The sequence below is a fragment of the Tympanuchus pallidicinctus genome, unplaced genomic scaffold (genome assembly GCF_026119805.1).
Source record: "Tympanuchus pallidicinctus isolate F22 unplaced genomic scaffold, pur_lepc_1.0 scaffold22, whole genome shotgun sequence".
Classification (NCBI taxonomy): domain Eukaryota; kingdom Metazoa; phylum Chordata; class Aves; order Galliformes; family Phasianidae; genus Tympanuchus; species Tympanuchus pallidicinctus.
The window spans coordinates 2,208,320-2,234,370 of NW_026294739.1; the positions used below are offsets into that span (position 1 = coordinate 2,208,320).

General features: G+C 44.8%; 1 protein-coding gene and 2 non-coding genes across 8 annotated transcripts; all 3 read right to left on the bottom strand.

Moving 5' to 3' along the window:
• Positions 1-4,363: 4,363 nt before the first annotated feature.
• On the bottom strand, positions 4,364-24,573 carry ATG16L1 (autophagy related 16 like 1). 6 transcript variants are annotated; one of them, XM_052687396.1, is made up of 19 exons: positions 24,256-24,573; positions 23,645-23,738; positions 21,062-21,167; positions 19,747-19,820; positions 19,307-19,558; positions 18,491-18,556; positions 16,703-16,789; positions 15,879-15,935; positions 15,634-15,681; positions 14,821-14,923; positions 12,178-12,283; positions 11,989-12,059; positions 10,414-10,485; positions 8,731-8,851; positions 7,825-7,930; positions 7,135-7,284; positions 6,687-6,734; positions 6,213-6,314; positions 4,364-5,842 (listed from the first exon to the last, which is right to left on the bottom strand). In XM_052687396.1, the coding sequence occupies exons 1-19, from the start codon at positions 24,368-24,370 to the stop codon at positions 5,749-5,751; spliced, it is 1,872 nt and encodes a 623-aa protein (XP_052543356.1). In that variant the 5' UTR covers positions 24,371-24,573; the 3' UTR covers positions 4,364-5,748. The 6 variants fall into 6 exon arrangements, with proteins under 6 accessions (XP_052543356.1, XP_052543355.1, XP_052543358.1 ...); XM_052687395.1 differs by having other exon boundaries at positions 16,703-16,792; positions 24,256-24,572; XM_052687398.1 differs by lacking the exon at positions 15,634-15,681 and having other exon boundaries at positions 24,256-24,572.
• On the bottom strand, positions 11,337-11,600 carry LOC128082855 (small Cajal body-specific RNA 6). The gene has a single exon (XR_008207876.1). It is a non-coding gene; the product is annotated as a small Cajal body-specific RNA 6 (non-coding RNA).
• LOC128082854 (small Cajal body-specific RNA 6) lies at positions 14,311-14,584 on the bottom strand. The gene has a single exon (XR_008207875.1). It is a non-coding gene; the product is annotated as a small Cajal body-specific RNA 6 (non-coding RNA).
• Positions 24,574-26,051: the final 1,478 nt, after the last annotated feature.

The window sequence follows — 26,051 nt, forward strand, 5'->3', positions numbered from 1 at the left end:
TACATTGCCATGAGTCAAGAAGGCAGGTCAATCTCAGTCAATAGCTAAATAAGGTATAGGAAATAAACAATACAATTTCTGGGAATTTTGGTTACTTTCAGGTTTGGGATTTATTTTTCACCATTGCAAGTATACACTAGAGCTCTTTCATCTGTCCTGGGACATCTGCCATGGAACACAGCCTCGGTTGTCCTGGAACATCTGCCACTGAACGTAGGGTGAATGCAAAGAAGCCTAGATAAGGAGTGAAGAGGCTGCCCACAGGTAGAAAACCACCCTGGGATCATCAAAGAAAAAAGCTGTCTGTGCTAAGTTGGAGGAGTGCTTCACAAAGCAGAGTGGATAGGCGCTGAAACACCATGGCACTAAGTGCAAAATATCACACGAGGGAAACACAACCGCTGTCTGATACGCACAGTTACAGTTGCTACCACGTAGGAAGAAGGTCTTGATGTAAGCAGGGAATTTATGTTCTTGATTCATTTCCTTGTAACAGAGCATGTGATTGATGCTATTTTAGAAACCCTGATGCATCCACATCTTGGAGCCAGCATGCTTTTAGTTTAAGATCCAGAATAGTGATACTCAGCACAAGGTGCAATGGGCACAATTTGGAACACAGTAATTTCCATTAGAATGTGAGAAAACTCCTTTACGGTGAGGCTAGAAGCTCTGGCACAGGCTGCCCAGAGAGATGGTGGAGATGCTCAAAACCCACCTGGATGCTTTCCTGTGCAAACTGTTTCAGCAGGGAGTTGGGCAAGATGGTCTCCAGTCCAACCCCTGTGATTCTGTGAGTAATGAATCAGACCCAACCCAAAATGAGATCTCAACTCTACCACTGTATTTTTCTAAATCAGAACTGAACTGTTACTTTCAGAGCATCAGTGAATTTGAAACATGAAGGACTTTAAGAATATAATGGTACAACTACCTGGCCCAGAAAGACAGTAAATGTAGCCATAGGTAGGGAATAGCCTGGATCCAAAACACAGACAGATGAAGTAAGATTCTTTCAGAGAAGGAAAATATAAAGGCGTGGGGGAAGGGGCTACAAGGACCAAAAGGGCACAAGAGATGTCCAAAAGGAGATGTCCAGAAAACGAGTGGTACAGAATGGAGAGATTATTTTTCACTCTGTCATAAGTAAAAAAAAGTGGCAGCATTGAATGAAGTGAATAAACAGCAAGTTCAAAATAAAATGTAGCGTTTACTCATAAAAGGTACAGTAGAGAAGACTGCACATCACCATTTTAATAGATTTATGGGATTAGACACGTCCCCAGGGAAAAGGGCTTTGGCAGCTGTTGGGCAGGATGATCCAGGTGCTGAGGAGCAGCAGCAGGAAAGCACGATGCTACGCATTCATACACGTCTCCTTTCTGGATGCTCAGTCAGAGTATATTTAGTCTGATTGTACGTTGCTGCTTCCAGCTTGTCTCCATTTTGTCTTTCTACTTGCTTTCCCATTTTAAAACCGTTTTGGGAGAAGAAAGTTCCTACAGCCTATTTGCACACACTAGACAGTAGAAAGAGGAAATCCTTTCCTTAGGAAACTTGAGAAAATTGTAAGGCAGAGGTTAAAGACAGACACACGGTTAAGAATTTCTATTTCATGAAATACAAGTAGGTTTTCCAAGACCAGAAGAGTAGCTGTGGTTGAGCAGTCACCTTATTCCCACTGCAGACCATAAGGAGAAACCGGCAAATAACGTTAAATACCTTGCTGTGTTCCGAAGGGCACGGGAGCTACCACAGGGCAAAGGCATGAACTCCTAAGAAGCAGAAAGATGAATTTCCTGTGCAGTCATGTCCTGTGTGTCTTCCCATCAACCTGAGAATCACTGACCTCTTAGCAAGGAAGGAAGACAATTTGTAGAGGATTTTAAAGCGCGTCTCTGGTTGCGTCCATCCAGGATTTCAAGAATTAATCCCCCTCCAAGAGCAAATATTGCACCTGGGCTAAGATTCAACCGGAAAGCGGTTAAGTCAGCAAGAAAAGCATTACCTAAGGAAGACCAGGTCCTCAACGAACAGGTCCACAATGTCATCCTCACATGCTTTACAAAGGCAACAGACTTACACAGAACAGGATGGTTACTAAAGGAGCTTTATTCTAAAGCTCTTCTTCTCTCTTCTCCTTCCTAGGGTTTCAAGCATCCAGCCTGATAAGAAGCTAAACATAGAAGAGCTGTTTATGAAAAAGAGAGTTTACAAAGCAAGTCTCTACAAACAGATGCCATTATAAAGGACTGCCAGACATTCTGAGCAATGTATTAATCACAGTCACTGAGCTTTTTATGTGTTGTTGCTCCACCAATACCTTGCTGGCTTGTTCTTTAGAAGCAACACGTTGTTAGCTAGCACACCTCCCATCCTCAATGCACTTACAAAAAGAGTGGAGCACAACATTGAAGAAAACACTTCAACAGAGATTTAATCCATTTAGCTTTACTGTTTGTGACTGTCCCAAGAATAGCATTCTTCTCCCCACAACGTTGTAAATAACATCAAGACCAACAGTGTGTAACTTTGCTTTGCAATCTGTGTAAGCAGCTGTAGCTTTCCTCTGGGCTGCATCTGTTAATTTAATTAGAAAGACCTCACCAGACCCTCTCCACTTACCAGCCCAAACTGCCTCCTCTGCAGGCAATCTCGTGCTCACAGGTCAGGTTTGCTTTTTGCAACAGTCACTGGTGAATGAATACAGTTGCCCAGGCACACAGATAAATGAACGCAGAGCCAACGTTCCTCAGCTCTTATTTTCAAAATTCCTGCAACATTTTATTAAATAGGATTTATCTGGGGAGTTTAATCGCTGTTCTGGCAAACTCAAACTCACCTGCCCTACAACGTGGAGAATTCACGTGTGCTCGAGGTGCTGTTTGGTGAAGTAAGGAAGAGGCTTCACAAATGAATCCACCTGTATTCAGTCTCACAGTGCAAAAAGAAAAGCGAGCTTTGTGAGGTGCTGCTGCTGCTGGAGGATTATGAGCCCTCCAGGAGAGGAATGAGCATTCTTGTTACCTCCTCTGAAGGCCTGGCAGATGTGGGCACGCAGCTCCAGAACAGCTTGGAGGCAGTTTCTCCACAGTTCACACTTTCAATCTGTGGAGAAATGGCCCCTTGCTACTCCCAGCCACAGGAAGGGCAGCTCCACCATCAGCACAGAAACAGCACAGCACCCTCGCACAGCAGCTGCTTCTCATTTCTCTTCTTCCAACTACAGGTTGAACCATGAGTGGGCAACAGAATTAATTAAAAAACAAACAACCTCAGGTAAAATAAAAAAGCTAAAATTGGCCATTGGAATTTCAGAGAAACCATGGTCCTAAGGAATTTCAATTTAAAATGATTAAGGTTTTAGCTAGCTAGCCATTATCACTGCTTTAGCAGTAAATTTTATTAACCTACTTTGTAACAGCACAAACAGGCAAAACAAAGCCCTTTGTGCAAGAATCTATGTGCATGATGTGGAAAAAGAAGTCTGATAGCCTAAGTTATAGAAGTCCTAAACCCATTCTGATCCCCCCCATCAGAGCCTGCAGTTATTATGTTAGCCTAATCTCCCAATAATCTTTCATTACGCTGACTTGCCATTCCGCAGTCTGTTTTTCTGCAGCAACCCAAGGTCACCTGGGATCTTGGTAGGGGCCTTCTGAGAAGCACCTGCAGCCACAGCAGCAGGCAGAAGGAAAAAACACAGCCTCCAAAAAACACCTCAAAATGCCAGTGTGGGTTTTCTCCTTTTTGCTGTGGTTCCCACGTCCAAGAGCTGGGCACAAAGCTTCTTGTCTCAGCAAAAAGAGGAGAGCAGTCAGTTAAGGTTCATGGTTGCATATTTAAATCTGTTCATCAACAAAAACAGCTGAAGGCTTTGTTTCATTACTCTGAAGTAGCAACCAGAGTTTTATTCAATAAGGGTTTTGTGTTTTTGGAAATGGGTATTTCCTATCACTGCCTTAAAAATCCAATAAGGTGCCACAGGATATAAATAAAGCCTTCTGTTCTCAGCAGCGTCTGAAACACAGATGATGATTTCCTTAGTTCAGTAACGTATCCAAAACCTCCAACAACACATCCACCTGTCAAGGACTTGTTTAACATGGTGAGACCTCCTTCATTCTCGGGCAGTGCTCCTGAGACAGGGCAAAGCAGGGCTGCATCTGCAGGTCGCCCAGCTTGCTGCTAAGAGCAGCAGTTATCCTCCTTCCCCCTCTACACCAAATCCCACAGTGCAGCTGAACCCAAACCTACAATTCACCAAGAAAAACAAAACAAAGACGTTTCCAGTTCCCACTCTTGGCTCATTCAGAACAAAAATCTCACACACGAACACAGACATCAGTGAATCAGAGCAGCGTGGGGTTTTAAAAGCAGAACATGGGTTTATTTACAATCAAGTTCTTACGGGCAGCTGAATAAATAAAAAGTTTGCCCAGTATACTCTAGTTCCCTCTACAGAAGGTGCCTGAACAAAAGGCTGGGTTAGAGAGATGCCTCAGAGAGCAGCTGCCCCCCAGCCCAGCCCCTCCAAACAACACGCTTCCTTAGTAAAACACGATCAGGAAAGATGAAAATAAAGTGCAAATAAAAAGGCAATACAACGCTGGTGGCTTGTCTAGAGGCCCAGACCATGTGGAAAGGTTTGGCTGGATGCAATTGTACCATGTAGCTCACAGCCAGCCACACTGTGTTTTTTGGATGCGTAAACGGGGACAGGAAGATTCTGCTCCACAGCACAGAGCACACACAGGAGTATTGCACGTCTGCTGAAGAAGGGCCAGTGGCCTGGAACGGCCAGCACCAACAGAATGCATTTGGGATTGAACCCCACTGACCCTGTGTTCTACTGAGCCTCCAGCAGAGGACGGATGAACCGAAAAGGGGACCAAGCATCTGTGTTCAGGAACTGAAGTCACAGAATGACTGCATTCCGCATCGCAGCAGCACAGCAGAAGCTGAACTTCTCTCTCTTCAAACCCAGTAACCAAATTGCCTGTGGAGTAAAAAGATTAAAAATCTCCAATTTTGTGATACCCCGACCGTTGAAGGGCATTTTAACAAAAGGGTGCGGAAGTCCCGAAGAATGGACAATGTCCATTAAAAACCGACACGAGGAGTTTGCACGACAGCACTGGAGAACCTGTCAGGATCAGAGCAGCTCTGCATCGAGTTGGGAACTCAGCAGCAGAGCTGCCAGAACCATTGGAAATTCTCTACAAAAGCTTTTCCAGCACTTCAGGCTGCCCAGGACCCGTCCACATTCCGGGATCTTCTCACTCCACACCTAAACCAGGCCACAAGAACAGAACACAGGAGACAGAGCGCGCATTTAGTCAGCATACACTGTAACTTCTTTCCAACATTTCCAACTCAGAAGTGCTGTAGATACATTTGTGTGATGGGGTATTTGGCACAGCTGCCTGGTGAGGAATCCCACGTATCTTTCAGCTCCATTGGTGCATAGATACTGCATGTAAAGGCATGACTAAGTAGCATTCTCCATCCAGAACAGCTAATCCCTTGCTGAGTCCGAGTGCCACAGCGTGGTTACGGCCATAAGAAGTCTCTGACTCGGGTTCCTTCTCCATTGCTTTGGAACTCTCCTCCAGAAAGCGAAGCCCACGCACTTGTTCATATTCCCGCTCAGGATGGATCTGGGCCGGGGTCTCCATTCTGTTCAGCCACGGACCGGCACCACCACACACAGAGGCACGGGAGCTCTGCCTCTCACCCTCCATCCAGTCAAAATTCAGACCACAGGACAGCCTTGTTTCCTTTGTCCACGCTGACCACATGGGCACCCGCTGGGGACCACGCGACTGCATTGATAGAAGAACTGAAACGGAAGCCAGGGGTAAATTTAAAGGAAAAAAAAAAACTGAATTCCACAACAGCACTTCATAAGAACGTGAAATAACACAGCATCCTGACTACGACAGAAGAGCACTTTCATTCTCACCTCCTAGGAGAATCCTGCTTTTAATAAGCTCAGGAAGGATACTGTTTCTTCAGAATACATTAAATATATTTTACAAGAATCATACGCCAGTAGTCTTTGGCCAATCTAGAAAACAATGCCACACATCCACAAAGAACCTGCATATAAAAATTCTCACACACTATGACAGCTCTATGACCACAAGTCTTTCTCATCCATATTCACAAGCCAGATCCTGCTTCAGATGGAACGGGCAGCTTTCCCTCACCTGTGATGCTTGGCAAGAGTTCTCTCCAACTTCCCAGTGAGTACATTCCAAACATAGAGGGCACCATCAGCTGAACCAGCAGCCACATAGTTACCGTCAGGACTACGAGATCAGAGAAGGAGTTGAAGGCACAGAACAAGTTTTCTTCACACCAGCAATTTATCAGCACAACCATCATTCCAAATTCAGCTTCCTCAGCAAGCAACTTGATATCACATCATTTAAAAAAAAAATCCCTGTTACCATTATTTAGCACTACCAAGCAAATGAATTCATAAATCAAGAAGCTTCCAAGACAGTTCATCAACATCTACAGGTGCACTGTCTTGACCAAGAGGTAACTGTGGACAAATCACAAACTCTGCCCCAAGTTTTTCCAGCTGTAAATGAAGATGGTGCAGCCAAGCATCATGAATCACTCACTTCTGGGGATAGGATTTAATCAGACAGTATCTTCCTTGTATCCGATCTCACCTGAACACAACTCTTGTCCAGTCAGAGCCACATTTGAATCCCTGGGCACTGAAAAGATAGAATCAGATAATTGAAACTTCATTTATAAAGAAGATTGATCTCCAGATTCTTAATAAACAGCACAGTGAAGGTTCTGGATGGCTCAGAATAAGCTCCACTACCCCTTCATCACAATTCCTATTTTTCTTACACCAATCCCCCAGACACATCTGAAGCAGCCCCTTCCCTTAGGCCAAGCACTTCGAAAGCAATCCACCTCCTTAAGAGAAGCAAACAAAAAGATCTGCCATCACAGATTTTTGCTGTTAGACTGCAGAGAAACTTGCTATTCAAGTGAAAAAAAGTAGGTGACTTCTTTCTCCGTGGAGACGCTGAAAAAAGGCTAACACTGAGAGCTACCAGCAAGCCTGACTTCTGAAATTCACAGTGTTCTTGTGGGCACACTCACCTGAACGTCTGCTTGACAGCACCAACCCGCAGGTCAATGATCTTCAGCAGATCATCACGGGAACAGGTCAAAAGCTCTGTTCGCTCTGAGTTCAAGTCCAGAGCTGTGATCCTCCCAAGCAGCTCCAGCTCTTTTACTATGCTTTCAGTCCTAGGAAAAGATGAGGAGACAGTAGGGGAAAAAAGAAAAAAAAAAAGACTAAAGCAGGGTGTGGAAGCCAAACCACTGCATCCAAACTTGTACTTGTCCCAGTGTGAAAGAGGAGACAAAGGATTCTGGGCTTATTCTCACATTTTGAGTCTTTACCCAGCAAGGTTCCACTTGGTGGAAAACGCAACCAGCCAACAGTCAGACACTACCTTACTGCCAACCCTATCCTCTGGAAAACTAAATAATGCCTAGAAAGCAAACTAATGACCAGTGCAAAATATTTACAGTGAAACAGGCTGCCTTCTCAGGAAAAAAAAAGCAATCCAAAACCATATATAAAATCCCAAGCTCTCCCCTCCTCAACCAACAGTAGTAAAAGCAGTAATAAATGGCAATTTCACTTTCATGAGCTCTCTGAGACTTGGAACAGTCTCTCCAGCTTCTCCACTAAGGAAGAGAAGCAGCCCAGAGTTCAGAATATACTTGGACAACAATTCTATAATCATCCCTGCTGTGTGTAAGCCCTCCCACAAGTTTTACCTGATATCCCAGAAACGGATTTTCTTATCAAAATGTCCACTCATTACACACTGCTCAGTGCATACGATGTCATTGCAGCTAGATCCTGCAAACACTGTTTTTATACCTAAAAAAAGGATAAGTCAGTGGTGAGGCACTGAATTCCATACAAACTGATGGAAAGGGAATCAGAAAATAATCACTCTGCCATGCACACACCCTGAACATAGCAGCTGCACAGTGCTGGGCCCATGGAGTGCCACAGGGCAAACTGTCTTAGTGTAATCCCGAATTAAGTCTTTAACCTCCCTGCCCTTCTCAATCTCCTTTGCTAGATCTAATATCTCTTTAAATGTTCCTAGGACAGCTGCTTTACTTCCTATCTAGCCAGCTATAATTTGCCACTGCTAAACATGAAACTGCCAACACGACCTATGTTCATGGCTCAGGTATCAAAGCAATCCTGATTTTTCTCTCAGTGCAAGAAGGCTTAAGAGCCATCGGTTAAAGAGCAGACCAAGAAAAACATTTATCCCAAAGAGGAACCAGAACCTGAGCATCTCCTTCATTCATGATGCTGAAATCTGGCACATTCCCAAGACAATTCCATCCACCTCCAGGTTAAAAACACTCTGAGCTGGCTCCACACTTGTAGTGGAAGACAAAAATATCCACAGCGTGGACTGATAAACAAAGAAAGCTCATAGAACACAGCTGCTGTGAATGTAATAGCATTAACTGTGCTTTCTGCATACACGATTTCTTATTTCAGGTAACAAGCAGAAGGAATCTGATTACTTGAACAACAACAGAAAATAGCACCGCCGCCACTTTTTGAAACCAGCAGGAAGATCTGCCTTATGTAAGGCTCCCATTTACACCCAGCAGGAGCACAGCACACGGATGAAAGAAGTGAAGCTTGCTTACAGACTTTGCTGCGGAGGTCCCAGAGCTTGAGGGTCCGGTCGTGGCTTCCTGACACAATGCGCGCGTTGTCCAGCAGGAACTTGGCGGACAGAACCTTACCGCTGTGACCCGTCAAAGTGTGCTGAGGAGAAGAGACACAGCTCCACCCGATTCCTTTCCTTATAGCTTGCTGCTTCTATTCAACAACTTCACAACGAATCTTAAAAGATAACTTGCACCTTTACTGCCTCGCTCGAATTTCCTTTTCTTTGTTTCCACCCCCCATCTGTGACGTTTAAACGGTGATCAACACCGTGTTGGAGTTCTCAGTACCACTGGGCTCAGCCTGAAGCCCTCAGACACGGGTCACCTTTGGCTGCAGGGTCTCCAGCTACCAGGGAACCTGTGAGCTCTCCTACTGCAGCATGCCCACACTTGAGGGGTAGATGGCAACTGCACCACAGCCTCGCAGGAGAAACCAGCAGAGGGAAAGCATGCTGAAAATGGTTTCTATAACAAGCTTCTCTCAAGGATACAGCAGGATATGCCTCACCTCAACTGCTGTTATACCCTCAAGTCTGAAAGCTGAGACAACCAAAGGTTTCCGAAACACTCTCTACTGCAGATTCCATAACTGCTTTTGTTTTCATCCAGCACAGAGGAGGGCTCAGGGGGGCTGAGGAACATGAACTGCATTCACTTCCAATTGCTGACTATGAGGTCCCTTCCAACCCCTACAGTTCTGTGATTCTGTGTGATTTACGTGCCAAATCACAAAACAGTGAGTGACTGAAGCAAGAACTGGGGGGGAGGGGGAGAAAAAAGCCACAAGAGAAATGCCTGGTATACCAATTTTTTAGTTGTTGCTTTAAAAGCTCAGAGAGTATACTACAATTCCCTGCATTAGACCTGATTTCTGCACACTGACAACTACCCAGTGAATGACAATGTTATGCTTGATGTGTGAAATGCCAGGAGATTCAAAACCTAAATAGCATCTTCCTAAAAAAAATTGATGAGAAGTGTCAACAGGAACAACAATAAACAAAACTTTACAGAGAGCTGATAAGAGACTATTTTTTCCCCACAGGTAAATCCTTCCTTAAACCTGAGATAAACTGTTGGATAAGAACCTGAGTACAGAGGAAGAAGGGAGGGATCTTTGAAAGGTAGAGAATAAATTCACAAATCCTTCAGTTTGCTGCCTTTAGCTGCAAGGTCTAAGATTCCTTTTCAAGAGTGTTACCTCTGACTTAAACAAACCCAGGAAAAACCACAAACCAACCCTCTGCTGCAAGCCCTTCTTCAGCTGTCCTCTTATCAAAACGTCCACTCATTACACACTGCTCAGTGCATACGATGTCATTGCTGCTAGATCCTCCTTCAGCTGTCCTAGATGGAGGCTGAAGCATTAAATCGATTCTTTAAGAACTCTAAGAAACATTGAAGTTTCCACAGAGAGGGATGCAAAGTTGTGTATTACAAACATGTGGTAACTGGAGTTTCCTGCGAGGCTGCGCAGAGACCAATATTAGATTTTAGGTTTCGCTGCAGAGCCGCTTTAATCTAAGAGAAATAAACATCTGTTTAATAAAAGGAATTGCTGAGTGTCTGCAAGTGCACAACAGCAAAGATCACACTGCCTCTGTAAGACACAAAGGTGGAAATGCAGGACAAAGCTGTCCCAAGCATCAGCAGACTCACCCGTAATCGATTGTCATCAACCGTCCAGATTCTGCTGGCAAAGTCATTTGAAGCTGCTAAGAGGTAAGAACCCTGTAAACACAAGTTTAGTTTGAAACTATTTCTGCTAGTCAGTATGGAAATTAAGCTCATATCATTTCCAATTAGTGATTAGAGCTGTTTTAGTGCTATCACGCCAAGGAAAACACAAGGATAAAATAACTAGAACCTGGTAGCATATAACAGCATGGAAAGCCAGTGTGACAGCCTTCAGAAAGGCCACGGCCTTTTCTTCTCAGCAAAAGGTGACAGCGATTGGTGCAACCATGACTAGAGATAAGAGGAATAACAGTGACCAGACAGCAAAGTACCTCCTTTCTTCCCCTTCTGCCCACCATTACTGCAGCGAGGATCTGAACTCGTTTGCCCCCACCTTTTCCTTTCACCTACACTTTGCACATGAAGAAAGCCCTGCATCATCTACCTTCAGCATTCCTCAAAGTGGAATTGGCCCAATTCTTGAAGTTTTCGTTATACTTGTAATGCTTCAAGATTCCAAGAGCTAAATGTGTTCAAGGACAGGTAGATAGGTTTGTTCATGACTGTAGGCTTAGTGCTTTTCCAAGTCACCCACAACAGGGAGAGATCTATCCTTAAAGACCTGCTCAAAGACTTCCCTGAAGCTAAAGAAGAGTCCTTAAGGCCCACTGGCATCTCACCCCAGGCAGATGTCACCTCAAGCGTGTTCATCTTGACATACATAACCTCACAACTAGTTTATCCTGCAGATTAACAACCCCTGCAAATCTCATCAGCTGGTTGACGTCCAGAAGGACGACGGCTTTGGGTGTGTGTCAGGAAAGTTCAGCACGCAGAACCAGCGGGTGGAAAAAATTACTTCAGCTTTGGTCTTACTCTGCAGCAAAACACTGGGTTATGGAGGAGGTCTCAGCAGAAAAGTCAGATCACACGTCCAGATACAACAAGCCGAAACCCCAACTCCTTTGAGCAGCTCTGTGGGATGCTGATCACAGTCATGTCTCCAGTACTTCAGGTTAACATGAACTGAACACATCACATGCTGTCAGCAAGCACTCCCACAGTCACACTACACTGCTGTGCCATGACTGGGGAGGAACTGCTGGGAGAAGAGGCCATAGAAGAGCGAGTCTCGGGACAATCAGACCTTTTACTATTCATCACAGACCTCAACAAAGCACTCGTGAAAATAAAAGCTTGGCAGAAATAAAGCCCCAGTGTATTTTCTTCCTTTGTGCTGCTGCGTCAGCCTTAGTGGGAAGCTGAAGATTAATGTCTCATATTAGACAAAGCCTGATGCATTTTAGTCTTATTATAACAGCCCCATACTGGCCAACGTCTGAGCTGCTTATAATCTGAACTGCAAAGTCAAGATGAGAATTACACCGACTGCAGCTTCTGTACTATTTTTCAACTATTTGCAGTTACTCTCCAAAGCATTAACTCCTATCTTAGGTAACTTCTCAAAGCATCAGAATGGAAAGTGGCAGCAGAGCATAACATACATCAATTAGCTTATTTCCAATTACAAACAGTGGATATTGCACAGATACTCACAGCACTATCAAACTCTATGCTTGTAATCCCAGCATTACTACCAGAGAGGGAACCTTTGGGCTCACACCTATCTGCACAGAGAAAGACGAACAAAACTTAAGCCATGGATTAGAACAGAAGCTGACACAAAGTGAACTATAATATGAGTTTCTTTCATACCCCACGTTATCCCAAAGCAAAAACATTTACCTCCCAAGACTTCCCAGAGCTTAACCCTGCGGTCCATGCCTCCTGTTGCCAGTAACCGGGAGCCAGGGCTGAACTGCACGGCGTTCACCTCCCCGTCATGTGCATCCTGGGGGAGCAGAAGAAACAGAACAGCTGCCCAAACTGCACAGATCTGAGAGCACTGACTAGAAAGCGACAGAGCTTCAAGGGTTACACCACAGCTGCAGCTTTTTTGGCAGTGTATGGGAGGCTGAATCCCTGCTGTGGCTGATTGTGTACAAACAGAGCAAGAAATGCTGATCCTTATCTAAAAAACCCAAAGGCACATGAAGGAGAACACCAGCAAGGACTCACCAGTGACAGTACACTACCAAGAACTTGTCAAAGCTTACACAGACTGAACTTACAAAGCAGAGGCTTTTAAGTTATACCAGAATAAAATAAGGAAAGGACAGAAAACATTATGAGGTGACACACTGCAGAAGAAAATCAACCTTTTATTTCTCTGTCTAGAGCCAGCAGAGGAACATAATCCAACCAGCTTATGCAACCACTAAACACACGAGTCAGGTTTGGCCTTGGAAAGCCTGCTTAAAAACAGCATAACAAATAAAGTGCGTTCACTTACAGCATCAGTGATAATGCTGCTTCATACTGGCAGTTAAGTACTAAAGGCACAGCTGCAGCTTGGAGCAGCCCTCCTCTCACTGAAAGCTTGGGTTTATGCCATAGTTTCTATCAGCAGGCCCAGCAACACCTCTGCTTTTGCACAGAGTAATATTTGAAGGTTGAGCTGCCTGCTTACCTGTGATTCTTAACCTTTAGAAACCTACGAGGATTTTAGTATTAGGATCTCTCTTTTTCCCCTGTCAATTTTACAGACTTGCACTACTTGCCCATTATTTCCCACACTAAGGAGTATCATGTCCTTAACTCATCTGCTGCCTTCTTTTCCTTTCCCCTGCAACCCACCCAAGAATTTTCACTAAGTGCTCTTTTGAAATCGATTTTCAGGAAGATGTTTTTCTGCTAGAACTTGCTGTTGGTCTGTCAGCTCATACTTAGAGGTCATCACACTTCAAGTCCGGTCTTCTTGGAAGTGCTGAAGAAACACTCTAAATGAAGCTAGCCAAAATCTTTGCCCAGCAGCTACATCCCACTGTGCTGGCTGACACAATAACCTTCTGCTCCCATCCCAGCTTTTTCTATTCAGCTCTACAAAGAGAGGCATGGATTGCTGTTTGGAGTAACAACCTCCCAGCATCTGCCAAACTTCTGGCATGGAGTCCTTGCATTCATTTTAGGAATGCTCTGCACTGCTCCACTGAATCTAGACATGCGTGAGGATCCAAACACAGGAGCTGAAATACAACACAGATCATCTCCAGAAGGCACATAAAAGCTCCCACGCAAGAAGCAGGGAGTTCTTTCTTCCAGCACTGCACTGCTAACTAAGCAGCACCTCTCAGCCACTGTGATAGGCTTGCTACTGCAACTGCTCCTACTGCAGCAAGGTGGGAATTGGAATAGGAGAGCATTCCCTGTGTTTATGCAATTAAGGGTCAGCATAACTTACTCTGGTTTGTCCCCTGTGTGGGGCTGACTGGCTGTGCCACTCTAGAAAAGTTCAGATGACATCAGGGCAATTCATAGAAAGGTGAAACAGGTGGCTCTTGAGCATCTCAGTCATACGTAGCTTTGCAATGTCCTACATATTAAAGCGTTAATCATAAGTAATTTTGTCAGTCAACTGGACTTGCTGTATACAGCCAGAGGTGGAGGGAGGCTTCTACCACGTAGTGTAGCCATAAACACCTCCTGATAAGTGCCCTATTCAAGGCAGCTCCAGGCTGTCACTTAGGCTGTGATCTCATTCTCAGCTTCGGAAGCATAACTACTCCTCCTCCACCCCATGGCCTCCATTAGAGACAGTAACAGGGCATGCCAGGAACACACAAGCCTCCACGCCACAGTAACTCTCTTCTTGTGGATGAAAACAATCATTTTGTATCCATGGAGAAAGCACTTGATGGACTGAGAAAGTTCAAGAGAAGCATCCAAACAAACAATTGCTCTGTGAAACAATTTACCACAGTATCTTTCATCTCAGAAGTTTAAGTTCAGCCTTGTGAGGCCACAGCAACACATAAAGGAGGTCTCAGCTTGAAAACTTTAGATCACGCACAGCCAATGAAGGCACACCACTGCCATGAGCTCCTCCCAACCAGCTCTGTTGGATGATGTTCGGCACCAAAACCCCCTTCACTGTGGGGAGCTGGCACTGAATTAATCCCAAACTGTCAGCAATCTCTTTCTCAGTCATAGCTCTACTATGGTATGACAGAACAAAGACTGCTGGGAGCCAAAAAGGTAATGGTGTGCAATTTCCCAGTGCCATCAGACCTTTTACTAAGTGTCATCATCGACCTCAGCAAAACAGACATCAAACACATGCAGAACAGAACCACACCTGGGAGCACACTGGCTTTGAAAAGCACTTGGGCTAAATTAAATAGGATGAACCACGCTGCCAAGAATTTCTTCTTGTTTGGCAAAGTTAATGGCAGTGGTTTCAAGAGACCAGGATCCAAAATGCAGACAGGATTGGCTTCCTCCAAAGATACTACGAAGGATGGTAAAAATGATAATTCCTTCCATACTTACAAAGACACAGATGGCAGTAGTGGGCACTCTCACTTCTTTACTGGCACCTGGATGTGGCTCTGCATTGTCCTGGGGAGCAGGGAACGAGGACAGAGAACGCCTCCTGATATGAAACACAATAAAAAGATTTTACAAACAGGAAGGAATGCTTCCTCCTGAGTCCACCCAGATTTGTACATGTCACTTAACTACACTGAATAGTGATTAAACAACAGGGTTTTTATTTTCTTTTATCCTGTCTTTCAAAAATGACATTTATTGCACAGTACTACATCCCTTATGGCTTTTAATATCTCACAGAATGCCAGATATTTTACCAGATGTGATTACTGACCTCATTTTGAAGCAGTCATCTTTTTCTATTAGGAAATAAACATGGCAGTGATTGCAGCTGAGTTTAGCAGGAAAGACTGCAATTCCATCATTCTGTCTAGGGAGAACGAGCACCACTGCAGCACTACATTCCAGGCAGCAAAACGCTCCATTCCAAAGCTCAAACAGCACCATTTAAGCAAAGACCATCCACCTCATGTAGGGCTCAACTTACAAAGGCTGGCTCTACTCTTGCTTCCAAGCACAAAGCCTAGAGGCTTACTTTAAAATAGCTCTAGTAAAGGAACTAAGCACAGTGGAAAGTAAGAGTAACACCCACGTATTCTCCCCACAAAGAGGAGTTCATGGTATCTCTAACAGCAGATAATTCCTATCCAGTAATATTGACAACTGACATCTAATCAGGATAATGCAACTTGGTTCCATGTTAACTCGGTGGAATACATTCACATGCTGGACTAAGAGGGAGAATGTTTTCACCTGGCAGCATCGGAAGACTGATGTCCCAAAAGGGGAGATTCAGACAGACTGGAGGGAAAGGTCAGAGGTCAGCACACGGCAAGATGGAAGAAACAGGAAGTTGAGGAGAACAAAAAAAAGAAAAAAAAAGGCAGAAGCTAGAAGAAAGGCTGAAAATATTTGTTTGCATTCCTTGCATCACCAAGATTTTTTGTATACATTGAAACCAATACAAAAAACAAAGAGGAGCAAGTGTTCTAACCTACCCAAAGATATTAGTGATAGAATCCAGAAGGCCTCCAGCTGGCTGGGAGAGTCGCTTACTGAAGGAGGGGAGGACAGGTATAAATCTTGTGAAGAGCTTCTCCAAATAAAGATCAACATAAATACAGTTCATAGCAGCAAGTATCTGGAAAGACTCCCTCCCCACAGACCCAGTCCCAAGGCAGAAAAGCCCAAAGGCAGGCAGCAGTACAAAAGTCACCAGAACTACAAATCAGAGCATCACTTGTGGGTGCAGTTTCTTCATTTTCACCTCAATGTCCACCCCATGAATTACTGGGTTCAGACATAACAATTTACCAAGTCTGTAGTTTCAATAACATGCTCTCATCATTATCTCTTACTTTCCACTCATTGCTACTTTAGAGGGAAAAAAAGTGCATTCAATCTAGGTGAAGAGATTTTCAGTATTTCAATAGAATTCCAATGCCTAGATGCTTGTAAAACCATGTTGGTGTCTTCTATAAATACAGAGAACACAGCTGGCACTGCAGTACTTACCTTATAGTCTATTTTTGTTTTTAAATCTTATTTTTTTATCATTATAGATATTTAATATCTATAATAAAAAACTAGTTTTGCTTGGTTAAAACAAGAAAGGAAAAACATAGCCAGAACACAGTGACAGAGAACACAGTATGCAATCAGTTCCCTACTGCTCTGGTGCAAGCACAGAACTGCATTCCAGACAAAGAAGAGTGAAAACCAGAAGCAATATCTCAACACTGTTCCTTTAGTTGTTCTAAATCTATTACACCCCTTGTTCTTCCCCAGGAACATGGAAAGAAAGATGTCTCAGGCTACAAACCTGGGTGTTCGGCTGACAGCTCGCACTGGAGATGTCTCCTCAGCTGTGTCAGAGGTTTCATCTGCAAGCACTTCAATATCATCATCCCTGCTGAAGTGAGAAAACAGAACACACCTCATTTTCAGCCAGCAGCGCCTTTAGGAGTGACACCTCTGAAGTGTTTGAACAGAAGGGTTGACACTGCTCGAGGATCCACCAGTGCCTGACCCCAACCCCACTCAGCCTCACTGAGCTGCAGTGTCACAAAGGCAGATGCAGGTAACACAAACACCATCTGGCTGCCCCTGCCAGAGACAATACTATCAACTGTAGGAAAACAATTATGTGCAATGTCTACACTTAAATTTTCTCTTTTGAACTGCCAGTTATACTCTTCTGACAGTTTTTTTCCTCCATGTTGATGTTGATAGCACCCTTTCCAGATTTTCTTCACTACATTATGTTTCAGCTTGCAGCCCAACACACACTATAACGACCCACGAGGGTTTGAACTTTGTCTCTTCATGAATTTAATGAATTTTTTATACTGTTTGAACTTCAAGTGCTGCTCCAGTAAGCAGGAGGGATGTTTTGGGCCACTCTGTTATCTACATGCTAATGTGTAACTGAATATAATGGTGAGGTTACAATATAAATGCCATAAAAATAATCCAGCTAAGATGTTCAGCACGTGCTGAGCAGTTATCATGGGCTCTGACAGTCCAGCAGTCCTCCTTCAAAGCACTGCTGATCTTGCAGGACAAGCTGTTTTTAAACACAGTATCAACCTGATGACACAAGACTAATCAGGGTACTAAAACCCAGCATTTAACTACAAACCAGTGTCTGCCATCAGACAAGACTATTCAGCTGCAAAAAAGCCAAAGAGGATAGGCTTCGTTTTGACTCCTCAGCAGCTCAAAACAAAGGAAATGCTGAGACCACCATCACCACCACAACAGGAAGTAAAGCACTCAGGCTGTTGAGCCACAGCTACCTCTGCAATAGGAAGGTCTCACTTTGGGAAGTGGAATTAGCTTTGCAGGGAAAGCAGCCACAGGCACGTGCATTTCCTCTCTCCATACAACACTATTTACTGGAGAATGTAATGCTTAAGTTGTGCGTGTGTTTACATCAAATAATGTGTGGCACTGGCCACTGCTCTGGGACACAGAGGTTAGTGATAATTCAGAGGGACCCACAGCTCAACAAGCTGAGGGAATGGCATTAAACATTTCTGGAAAAGCTGCAAACCAAACTGTGCTGTCTTAGCTGTATTGCTGATTACTGTTTCAAATCTCCCTCCAATTACTGCAAGTTCTCTCATATTCCCTACATACACGCTCTTCCTACCTCAGATTTCTGCCTGGGCCCTCTTCCATTACTTCTATCATGTGCAAGGACTCGCAGCACAGAGCTCTAAGGTGACTCCAATATGCTGCAAAGGGAATCAAGAAACCTGCACAATGCTCTGGCACTGAGTTCTGCAGACTGTGTCAGTTGTAACCAATGGCAGTGCACTGAGTGTAGACTGGCTAGATTTGACTAACCTAAATGCTAATAACCTCATCAACCTGGCACAAAACACACATCACCATCTACACACTTCAGTCAGCTGATGACAGACCATCCAGGAATAAGCAGTGAATGGCAGTGAATATCTACATGCTGCTGGCTGATGCAAAGGACAAGAGACTCAAGCTGATCGTTTCTGGCCTGCCAGGAGAAGTCAGTCCACATTTTTCTGGATTGTTTTCTGCAGTAGAAATTTACTCCAGTACGGAGGAACTCCTTAAATTAAGTGCTTACGGTTCAACAGGCAGGGGTTCTTTGGCAGCTTCTGCCAGCTCCTTTTGCAGCCTGGCTTGTCGCCTCCTAAGAAAAGAAAAGCATGATTAATGAAAAACAACAACAACACAAAGCCTTCCTTAATCTTATTTCAAAGATGATCATGTGCAGGTTTGATGGATTTCGTAATACTAAAAACATCACACCACTGGCACTCTTAGAGCACACCTTCAGCTCACCAGCCTCTTGTGGCCCACAGGAATGCAGATTTGCTCAGAGCAAACACTTGCAAGAACTTAAAAAGATGTTAAGAAAGATAATACAAAACCACCACATACTATGTGGTTTGTCTTAAAGGCCTCAGCCTTCAAATATTGTCAGCTGAAAAGTAAACAGAGGCAACTCAGAAGAAAAATTATTTATTCTTACACACAGTTTAGTCTCACAGCATCTTCTCCTGTCAGCAGGATGTAAAGAAACATTTAAATTGGTTGTACAAAAAAAGATAAAACTGTGTGTATTATCAGAATGCAAGTTGAACAAATCTTCAGATCTAGTACTAACAAAAGGAGTGTTATTTATGACTGTTAGGCCACGGTTCACTGTTGTTCAAGAAAGAAAAACACATGTTTTATTCATTTAAAAGACTGAAGTGTCTTCACAAAGCATTCCCCTGTCTTGGCCAGAGGAAGGAATGCAAACGTTTAGACTCTCATTGCATTGTGCAAGAATTCACAGACCTCAAAGATGAAATTGAATTGGATGTTGTTTTATTCTACACACACAGTTATCTATGAACATACTGGGAAGCAGTTTATCAAACAGAGATCATCTCACCTCGAATCCTTTTCATTTTCTGCATTCAAGCGATTGGCTTCCTGTGCTTTCTCTGCCATCCAACGTGAGACCAGCTCCTGGTTATCTTCAGTTGTTTTCCTCAGTTTCTCCTCCAAGGCATTGAAGGTGATCTGGAGAGCATCATATTCATCTTTCAGTGTCTGATTAGCTCGCTCGAGATCCTGTAGCTTGCTGCGTAGTTCCTGGCACTCTGTTTCCAGTTCAGAGATTTTTTGCAAATACTCTGCAATCCTGGAAGGACAACAAAACATAAAACAATGAGAATCTTTTCTCAAGTATGTTCCTATTTATTTATTTGTTGCAATACAGAAAGGAATTCTTAGCCCATGGGTAAGGCTCCTGGAGACTATCATAACAAATAACCCAACCAGAAGTCTCCACCTCAAAACAATCGCACAGAAGAAACTGTTCCTACTCACTTTGCTTCATTCATCTGCATCTCTTTGTCCTTCTGCTGCATTTGGTTATTCAGATCAATTACAGACTGGGCCAACTACAGAGAGGAGAAAAATCACATTACAGAAACGCAGGGTTGTCAGCTGGACAACATATGCAGAGCAGCTCTCAGTGAGAGCACAGACCAATCTACAAGCACGAGGAGCATCTTTCATGTCTTCTTTCTGCTTTCTATACCTATTTGTTTGTTGCTTCTACAAATAAAGCTACTGATGGAGTCTTTGCAGAACACAAAAAATAAGAGGGGCAGAGGCCAACACTAATGAATTCTGTTATCAACTCCCAGGTACCCAGCCAACAAACCCCGCAGGGCGCAGTGCCTCAGCTGCCCCTGGGAGGAAGACTGAGCCCTGAGAAGCTGGGCAGGTTGCTTAGGATACTGGGCTGAGTGGGAAGCAGGAATTTGTAGTGCTTTGTGTAGTCAATGCACGTTTCCTGCAGAAAGCTGCCTACTCTTTGGAAAGCTCATGATTACAGACACGGGAGCTCCTTTACAGTTCCAATGAAGTGTGGTCAAAGGAGCAAAACTTTCTCCAGGTCACTCCCATCTCCCTGTAAAAGGCTGCAGTAACTCTCAGGTGCTAGCTCCCAAACTTACTCTTTCCTCTGCTGCGATTCTCAACTCCCAAATCTGTTGGCAGAGCCCTTGTGTTTTCCTATCCAAAGAAAAAATACCCCCCAAAAAATGAAGAAAAAAAAAATAATAAAACTGCCCAACTCATTCCTTGTGGAACTCCCAAGCCGCCTACTGCATTTACGTAGTAGAAACAGTGATTCCTTCCTTTGCAGTCTAACACCAAAGCACTTCCAATCTCTGCTTGCACTTGTTTTGTCCACTCTTACCTAGCAGTGCTCCTGCAAAGCAAAAGAGCCAAGTGGAACCACCTACTGCCACCTATTCTCTCACTTTTTGCTCACTGAAAATCTTTCCAGCATAGAACTGGTGCTCATTTGCAGCTCTTAGCTAGATCAGTTCCTTCCTCCTCTAATAACTACAGTTAAAAACGTTTGTGAAATGCAAAATTAAGCTCTTCTTAAAAACAGCACTATGCTGATAATGAATCCTCTTATTTCCCGGCTCTCAGTTTGAACAACCAACCATCTCCAAATTTTTTTAATCATGAATATGAATTGCTTAGAAAGACTGCATGTGAAATGATGAAAAAAGACAAATGATCTCAGTAAAATTAACACCTTAACAACTTAATTAACAACTTAACAACTTAATTCATGCAAGGCTACGTTTGAAGCATACAGAACACAAGAGGATTTTCCAACCTCTCCACGTTTCTTATGTAGCTCAGTCAGCTCCTCTTGGTGCTTTATCTTCAGCTGTGCCAGTTCCTGCAACTGAGCATCATTCCATGTGCCATCGTGTCCTGGACTGCAAGAGAGAGGAAGAAGGTCATAACCTAGAAACCAGCTGCTTTCACGCCTTTGTCAGCTTCAGGACACCATCTCTCTCTGATATTCTATACCACATGAGAGATGCAGTCCATTCATTGCAAACTAAACCACAGCTAACTCCACCACAACTCACTCCTCACCAGCATTATAGAGTATAAAAAAAAAAAAAACAAACTGATTTCCTGAGGGTTTCATTTACTTTTTCTAAAATAGACTTAAAACCATGAGAGTTTCATTTACTTTTTCTAAAATAGACTTAAAACCTAAATGAAAGACAGCATTTAAGAGATGTAGATCCACAAGCCAGGGAACCTGGATCTCTTCCCAGTCCCTTGGGTTTTCCATCCCAGGTTTAACAAGTCCCTTCTTCACTGCCCCAGCTAGGTTCTAGCCTGTGGCACAAAAGAGGTTTCTTTTAACTTCTGTTTGCACATGCACATCCATCCTCCCACCTCCAAAACAGCTACAACTGTAATGCATATAGGATAGGAATGCAGATAGGAACAGAAGTTAGCTTTTTAAAAGCATATATATGTTATATATACACACACAGATTCCATGCAACTCAATTTGAAATTACAGCTTTTCAAAATAATAATTTCAAGTTGACTGCTATAATACCAGACAAAAAGAACAAGAAAATTGCAAGCATCCGTTTCTGCAGTCATTCTGTGTTAAAACAATGCCAAGGGGAAGACCACGTATTCACAAACTGGAAGGTCCCACAGTGGTAACAATGAGAACAAACTGTGTCTGGACAGCTGAGAGGCCAAGTCTCTGATAATACCCACCAGGCCCTACAATGCTGGCCACTCTTGCACCTGCAGCCAGATTTAACACTCCTCTTTGCCTTTACAGCTGATTAAAAGCATTCTTCCCCACCTATTTAGTACTAGAAAATTCACTCAGTTTGAACAAACTGCTACATACCAAGGACAGTGTTATAATTCAGTTCAGTATTTACTTGGAATATGTTCTTACTGAGCATTTCTTCTCATCCTCCTTTACTCCCAGTCTCATCTCTTGGAATAGATTTTCAACCAGAATGAAGGGATAAACCTATTTGGGTTTCACCAGATTCCAATAAACTAAAGATGGTTTAGGACAACCACAGTCATCAAAAAACTCTTGACAGCTTTCATATACGTGTTAACTCCAGGAGAATCAGTTCTTCCTTCCTTACAAAAACGCAAACTACTTGTTTCTTATTCCAATTAGACACATGCATACAGTATTGAGTCACGTAGCAAGAAGAGTTTCAGCAGAGACTGCAATTCCTACAGCAGTAGGTAATTCTGAGCTAATGAGCAGCCCTTTCTTCAGTCAAGCCAAGAGGAAAAGCCAGCAGTCCCTGCCTGCTGGCATTTATGTGCTCTCCAGACAATGGATACACTACCAGCAAATTGGTTTCAGCGCATTCAGGCTCCAAAAGAATAAATAGCACGAGTGCTGCCTGCAGCACTAGAGTGCCATTCCTGCATTAGAAGGGAGTTTCTGATAAAATCCTGCTAAAAGCAGGCAGATGATATAGCTCTTGTTTCTTAAGTGTAGGAAACACATTCAGATTGACACTTCACAACCATGTTTTGCTCCACTCTACCCAGGTATCTGCCCTGCTATCACTGAACCTCCAGTAAGACAGCTCCAAGTAAGACAGCTGTCCCCTTCTGCACTGCAATACTTTGTTGCCTACATGCACCTTTCAGTTAATGGTTTTAAGAGTCAGACAACAATCATTAGGTAGTAACAGAACCAGCAGCTCAGCCTGGTCCACCTTCACAGGTGGAGCCTGTGACAAACTGCTTTCTGCCTAGAACTTGGACTGATCTTTCTCCATCAATTAACATAAACACATAGAATCATAGAATGGCCTGGGTTGCAAAGGAGCACAGTGCTCATCCAGTTCCAACCCCCTGCTGTGTGCAGGTCACCAACCAGCAGCCCAGGCTGCCCAGAGCCACATCCAGCCTGGCCTTGAATGCCTGCAGGGATGGGGCATCCACAGCCTCCTTGGGCAGCCTGTGCCAGTGCCTCACCACCCTCTGGGTGAAAAACTTCCTCCTAATATCCAACCTAAACCTCTCCTGTCTCAGTTTAAGACCATTCCCCCTTGTCCTATCACCATCCACCCTCACAAACAGCCGTTCCCCCTTATTACTGTTTATACACTTCCTTCAAGTACTGAAAGGCCACAGCGACGTCTCCCCAGACCCTTCTCTTTCCCAAGCTAAACAATCCCTCAACCTTTCCTCATAGGAGAGATACTCCAGCCCTCTGATGTGGTGACAGTAAGTTTCTCATACTTTAAGTTTTATTTTAGTTAAACCAACTTCCCACTTTACTCAGCTGTAAGCTACTGTCATAACCTAAAAGACTCTTGTACAACACATCAATCCACGGTTTGGGTTAGAGCAGGCAGGGCAGACAGTTGAACAACAAAGTAATCACAAATACCTGATTTCATGTCTGCTCTGCATATCATACTTCTCTGCTTGCAGCTTATCAGCCAGCACAGCGTGCAGATCCGACTTCTCTAGCAGCTTGTTATCTAAAAGAACAATAAAGAAAAATAATCAAAGAGCAATACCAGATTTTTTACCATCTAAGGAAGGTAAAACACGCCATAATCCTGTAGGACAATGAGGTGTGCTGCTAGGGCAGTACTCAACTCCAACACCAGCCCCTGGTTGGTTCAGCAGCTGCGCTTGGCAGAGAGGCTGCCGTGGCTCACAGGTAACGATATGTGATAAACATAAGATGGCAGTGAAAGTCCAAACCCCTCGCAGCTCTGATCCGACGGCAAAGAGAAGAGCCGGCAATCACTGCACACAACACATGGCTGTATTGCGCGGGAGGGTGCTGCGAGAAGCACCTACTTATTCTTTCAGATAAAACAATACAAAAAACTTAAGCTAAAAAAAAAAACGAAACAACGCACGACCTTTCTCCGTTGGGAAAGCCCCTCACAGCGCTCTCACGGAATTGAGATAAGCGAGCCCCCAACCCCGCGATTTCCCACCGTCCCAGAACAACCCCAGGGCACAGAGCCCGCGGCAGCCGCTCACACTGCGCCACGATCTCCTCGAAGGCCTGCCGTTGCAGCCGGTCCCGCCGCCGCAGCTCCGCCGCGATGTGCCGCTTCCAGGGAGGGAAGCCGGCGGCGCGCAGCCCCGACGCCATCTCCGCGGCGGGAAAGGACGTCTAGAGGAGCGGCGTCCGCTATGAGCGGCCCGGAGGATGGGCGGGCTCCCCGTGGAGCGGCAAGCGCCGGTTCTCAGCCCGCGGTGGGCCGAGAGCCCGCCTCTCACGGCCGAGGCTCCACCGGTCCCGTCCGCAGCCGCCGCCCCACGCCCTCCATGGCGCCGCGGCCGCGCTCCGTCAGGGGTCCTCGCGGCTCGACGGCGCACCGCAAACGCGACAGAAGCTGTCCGCGGCGCTGCCTGACGCCGCTCTCCAACCTGACGGCTTCCGGCGCCGCCGACCCACAGCACTGCCTCTGACTCGCGGCGGGCAGCGCTACGAACGCGCAGTCGGCCGCCACGGGCGCGCAGGCGACACCCCACTGAGGAGAGGGGGCCTCGCGCGGTACCATTTTGCGCGCTCACCCATGAGGCGGGCCGCGCGCTGCCGCCATCTTGAGAGCGGCGCGTGGTTACGGCATCCACCCCGCGCCGCCATTTTGGGAAGGGGCCTTCTGCAGAGGCGCATGCGCATCAGTCGGGCGTGGGGGGCGGTGTCTGTGTGAGGGGGGCGCAGCTCGGGCGTGTGCTGCGCTGGCACGGAGCTGGGAGTTGACGTGAGGGCTCACATTGTGCCAGAGAAGGGACGGGTTGGATAATAGGAAACATTCCTTCTCAGAAAGAGGCACCTCACAGCTGCACAGGGAGGTGGGGCGGGCACCTAGAGGAGTTCAGAGCTGTGGGGATGTGGCACTCGGGGACGTGAGCATGGTGGGGTGGGCTGGTGCCCGAGAATGGTGACCCCAAAAGCTGTACGGTGGGGTTTGGGGATGAAATTGCTTTGGGACACAGCAAAAACAACAAACAGCCTTTGCTGCAGCAGCACAGCCTGTTGACTCTGGCCAATGTGAAAACACACAGATCTTGCTTTGTAGCTTCGCTTTTAACTGCTTCATGTCTCTGGTAACATGTTAGGCAACCCTGTTATTGTAACTTCATTTGAAGCCGGGCAGCCTTCATCAAGCTTTCTGTCATGCGCGATGCTAAATTGCTTTGTTTTTCTTTTTAAATAAATGAATGAAGGTGAAACTATTAAACTGTAACAAAATCAAATGGATGATTCACCAGGTTGTTACACCGGAGGAGAGAGCAGTGCTGGCTGAGTCAATGACAGCTCATGCACAACTCTGTCTACTCTACTGAGAACGTGGTGCAGAAAGTTGTGTGTGTTCTCTGCACAGCCAAGTGTGAGCACACAGCCTGTTTTTCTCTCTGTTTATACATTTATAAATGATAAAATCAAATTAGATGTTGTAAGATTGCTTGTAATTGCATGCTTCAGTCTTTGTGCCGCTGATAGAATTACTGGACTCCTGACAGGCGGTGCTGAGAAATTCATCCATTCCATCTTCCGTCCATTTTAATCCTCTGCAGAGAAAGAGGAAACCAAGCATGAAAAGTTGAGAAGAGAGAAGACAAAAATACAGAACAGGGATCAGACTCAGTTACTCCCTTCTCGAGGCTTTTACTTTGGCCATAATATATAATCAGCCCCGAAGTCTTTTCGCATTACCTTTGAACTGCCAGCCACCTGCTTTCATTCAGCCTCCCCAGCAAAAGTCCTTCAGCTCATCTCTCAGCGTTGTCTCTTCTCACTGAAACTGTGAGAGAAAGTAATTGCC

Excerpts from the sequence above, each read along its gene's own strand:
- ATG16L1 (XM_052687395.1), bottom strand. The coding sequence starts at position 24,370 with ATGGCGTCGGGGCTGCGCGCCGCCGGCTTCCCTCCCTGGAAGCGGCAC. Across the intron at positions 15,936-16,702 it reads GCTGTCAGCCGAACACCCAG|TAAGCGACTCTCCCAGCCAG; the intron begins GTTTGTAGCCTG and ends CCCCTCCTTCAG. Across the intron at positions 7,285-7,824 it reads ATCCGTTTCTGGGATATCAG|GACTGAAAGCATAGTAAAAG; the intron begins GTAAAACTTGTG and ends ATCTTTTCCTAG.